At 44.6% G+C, this 3,432-nt stretch overlaps 1 protein-coding gene across 2 annotated transcripts in view; it reads right to left on the reverse strand.

Moving 5' to 3' along the window:
• plxnb3 (plexin B3) overlaps positions 1–3,432 on the reverse strand; it is a 52,743-nt gene that overhangs the window by 19,034 nt on the left and 30,277 nt on the right. For both annotated transcript variants that reach the window (XM_008317869.3, XM_017035785.2), the window contains one exon: positions 747–1,163. In XM_008317869.3, coding sequence (XP_008316091.1) covers positions 747–1,147 — 401 coding nt within the window. In that variant the 5' untranslated portion in view covers positions 1,148–1,163. The remainder of the gene's footprint in view (positions 1–746; positions 1,164–3,432) is intronic.

Consider the following 3,432-nt stretch of genomic DNA (forward strand, 5'->3'; position numbering starts at 1 on the left):
GCTCTGTCTTCACTCTCTTCCTTTTTGTCACCTCCATCGTCATTTTGCACACTACCATCCGATGTTGTTTGGCTACATTCTCGCCTGCCACTACCTTACAGTCTCTAATCTCCCTCAGATTACCTCTTCTACATAGAATATAATCTATCTGTGTGGACCTGCCTCTACTCTTGTACGTCACCCTGTATTTTTCTTTCTTTTGGAAATAGGTGTTTACCACAGCCATTTCCATTCTCTTCGCGAAATTTACCACTGCCTGTCCTTCCAAGTTTCTCTCCCTAACACCAAACCTGCCTATCACTTCCTCTTCTCCTCTGTTCCCTTCCCCTACATGACCATTAAAGTCTGCTCTAATCACCACTCTCTCTCCTGAGGATGCTCTCTACCACCCAATCCAGCTCATTCCAGAACTTTTCCTTTTCTTCCATCTTATAGCCCACCTGTGGGGCATAACCACTCATCATCACTCTACTTTTACCTTCACACACATCAACCTGTCTGACTATCGTTTCACCTCCACCACATTTCTTGCATATTCCTCCTTTAGGATCACCCCTATATAATAGTTTGAAGCATCCTCCAATGTTTCTAAGTCTAAGTCTTGGGTTAAGTGGCTAAATTACAGTATGTCTTTTCTGCAGCAAGAGGTGCTAACAGCACATTGTAGTGTCTCATGTAGTACCTCATGTAAACCAACTGAAAAAATCTTGACCTTTAGAATGTATAAAGCGACTCTGTGACTTTACCGTTTATCACAGATTCCCTGAAATAGCGACCCACAGACAATCAGACTCCCTGGCTCAATCCCCTGGCCCGTCTCAAGCAGCAGTAGTTTGTTGTGGTTGTGTGTGAGTGAGGCCGAGGGGCAGTCCTTGGGGACAATCGGGGGAAGGCAATCGGGGGAGTCCAGGTGAGGACCAGTCCTGACATGCGAAATCATCTTTAGAGCAGACGTGAACTGGTAGAGGTGGTCAACACCACCCACATACAGAAAGCCAGACGTTGGATCCAAAACCATGTGAGAAAGGGGGGCACCATCTAGACTCACCGCCGACAATGACATGTCCTTGTCAGCAGAGCAGAAGGGGTGGGGAGGGAGGAAAAGGGGGAAGAGGAACAAGAAGTGAGGAATGGTGGCGGCCACCATGGCAGCTCCTCTTCACCTGTTAGAGACACAGAAAGATAAAGCTTTATCAGAATGTATCAGCAGTAAACTAATCAGCTACTTTTTTGCCATTAAGGGGCATCCTTTTCAGCAATTTTATTTTCCCATTTATCATACATAAATTATACAGCTGTCGAAATTAGAACATCAATTGCATTAATTCATTTTTTAAACATAGGCGGAACGCCTTGCACTACACATCTGACAATTACACTATTCACTTAGCATAATTTCTGGACTATAAGCCGGTAGTTTTTTCCACACGCTTTGAACCCTGTGGCTTAAACAATGATGCAGCTAATTTATAGATTTTTACAGGCTAACGAAGTTCATACTGCTAGTGATCAAAGACTTTTCTGGTAGGCTACTGTATGTTATACTAGTAGCGTATGTCTGTCTGTGAATGGCTGTGAGCGTATATGCGAGTGGGGCATGCGAGAGAAAGAACGGTAGCGAAGGTTGAGAGTGGTTTGAGCCCTGTCATGTTGAAGCTTGAGTTGGTTATACAGGAGCTGTTAATGCATCTAACCATCTAACCAATCTTTTCAGACCGGCGTGGGCCTGCTCCAAGGTGCAGAACTTCTCAAATCTGAGTTGCAGTTTTGAGGTATTTCATTTTAAATGTCCAGCCTTGAGCTGTATTTTGTTTTGATTGATGCCACAGCAGAAAAATAATCTCACATCCACTCCGATCCAAAATGCAGCCAGTGCCTTTGACTGAAACTGCAGCCTCGTTGTTGAATCAGAGGTGATGTCAATGAACTATCTTCTCCTCTGATGTGATGAAGTCGGCAGGTGTTGCACTGAAGGGCTCACGGATCCTGCACCAAGAAATATTTCTAAAAATGTTTCTGAAGGGCAGAGATGTGTGCCTTACAATTCACTTCACTGGGTTTCAGAAACATGTCACTCAAATATGCAAGTTTCACGAGGAACTTGTTACAATAGAATTTGTGGGTAAGATCATTGCACTCTTCCTTCGAAAAAATAAGGATCTCATCTCGTAGTTCAAAGACCTTGGACAGCAGCTTCCCATGTGAGAGCCATTCAGACTCACACATTTCCTCACGCAGTAGCTGAGAAAATCAACGTTTAGACAAGTCGTGTTTTGATGAACTCGTCTGTAGCAATGAAGTTGTTTAATACATCATTCAGCTCCCGACTTGGCTGTTTAGACACCAGCGCTCCACGTTGTAACAAGCAGTGCGTCCACTGCACATTGGGGGGAGATGTGCTTGATTATGCAGCCTTCCTCATTACCCAGCCATAGCTTGCACTCTGTCTGTGTACTGTACATCCTCACACCAGTCTTAGCATCTTAAATTGACCTTTCTTAAGTAGGTGTCAATGATTTTAAATAGATCTTCAGCTGTGACTCTGCAAGGAACGGAAAAGCAATTTATCTCCATCTACGAATCTGACATATGTTATCAATAAACCATCTTTGTTGCTGTCAGTGGCTTCATCCATCTGTAGAAGAGCAGCTGTCACACACTTTATCCTCAAGCTGATCCTCAATGTTCTTTGATATACACTATATGACCAAAAGTATTGGCTCACCTGCCTTGACTCCTACTATGAACTGAAGTGCCATCCCATTCCTAACCCAGAGTTCAATATGATGTCGGTCCACCTTTTGCAGCTATTACAGCTTCAACTCTTCTGGGAAGACTGTCCACAAGGTTGAGGAGAGTGTTTATAGGAATTTTTGACCATTCTTCCAAAAGCGCATTAGTGAGGTCACACACTGATGTTGGTCGAGAAGGCCTGGCTCTCAGTCTCCGCTCTAATTCATCCCAAAGGTGTTCTATCGGGTTCAGGTCAGGACTCTGTCATCCATGTCTTTATGGACCTTGCTTTGTGCACTGGTGCACAGTCATGTTGGAAGAGGAAGGGGCCCGCTCCAAACTGTTCCCACAAGGTTGGGAGCATGGAATTGTCCAAAATGTTTTGGTATCCTGAAGCATTCAAATTTCCTTTCACTGGAACTAAGGGGCCAAGCCCAGCTCCTGAAAAACAACCCCACACCATAATTCCTCCTCCACCAAATTGCCAGTGGCGGCGTGCTTTACACCATTGCATCCGATGCTTTGCATTGCACTTGGTGATGTGTGGCTTGGCTGCAGCTGCTCAGCCATGGAAACCCATTCCATGAAGCTCTCTGCGTACTGTACTTGGGCTAATCTGAAGGTCACATGAAGTTTGTAGCTCTGTAGCAATTGACTGTGCAGAAAGTCGGCGACTTGCTTGATTTTATACACCTGTGG

The sequence above is a fragment of the Cynoglossus semilaevis genome, chromosome 10, assembly GCF_000523025.1.
Source record: "Cynoglossus semilaevis isolate Cse_v1.0 chromosome 10, Cse_v1.0, whole genome shotgun sequence".
Lineage (NCBI taxonomy): Eukaryota > Metazoa > Chordata > Actinopteri > Pleuronectiformes > Cynoglossidae > Cynoglossus > Cynoglossus semilaevis.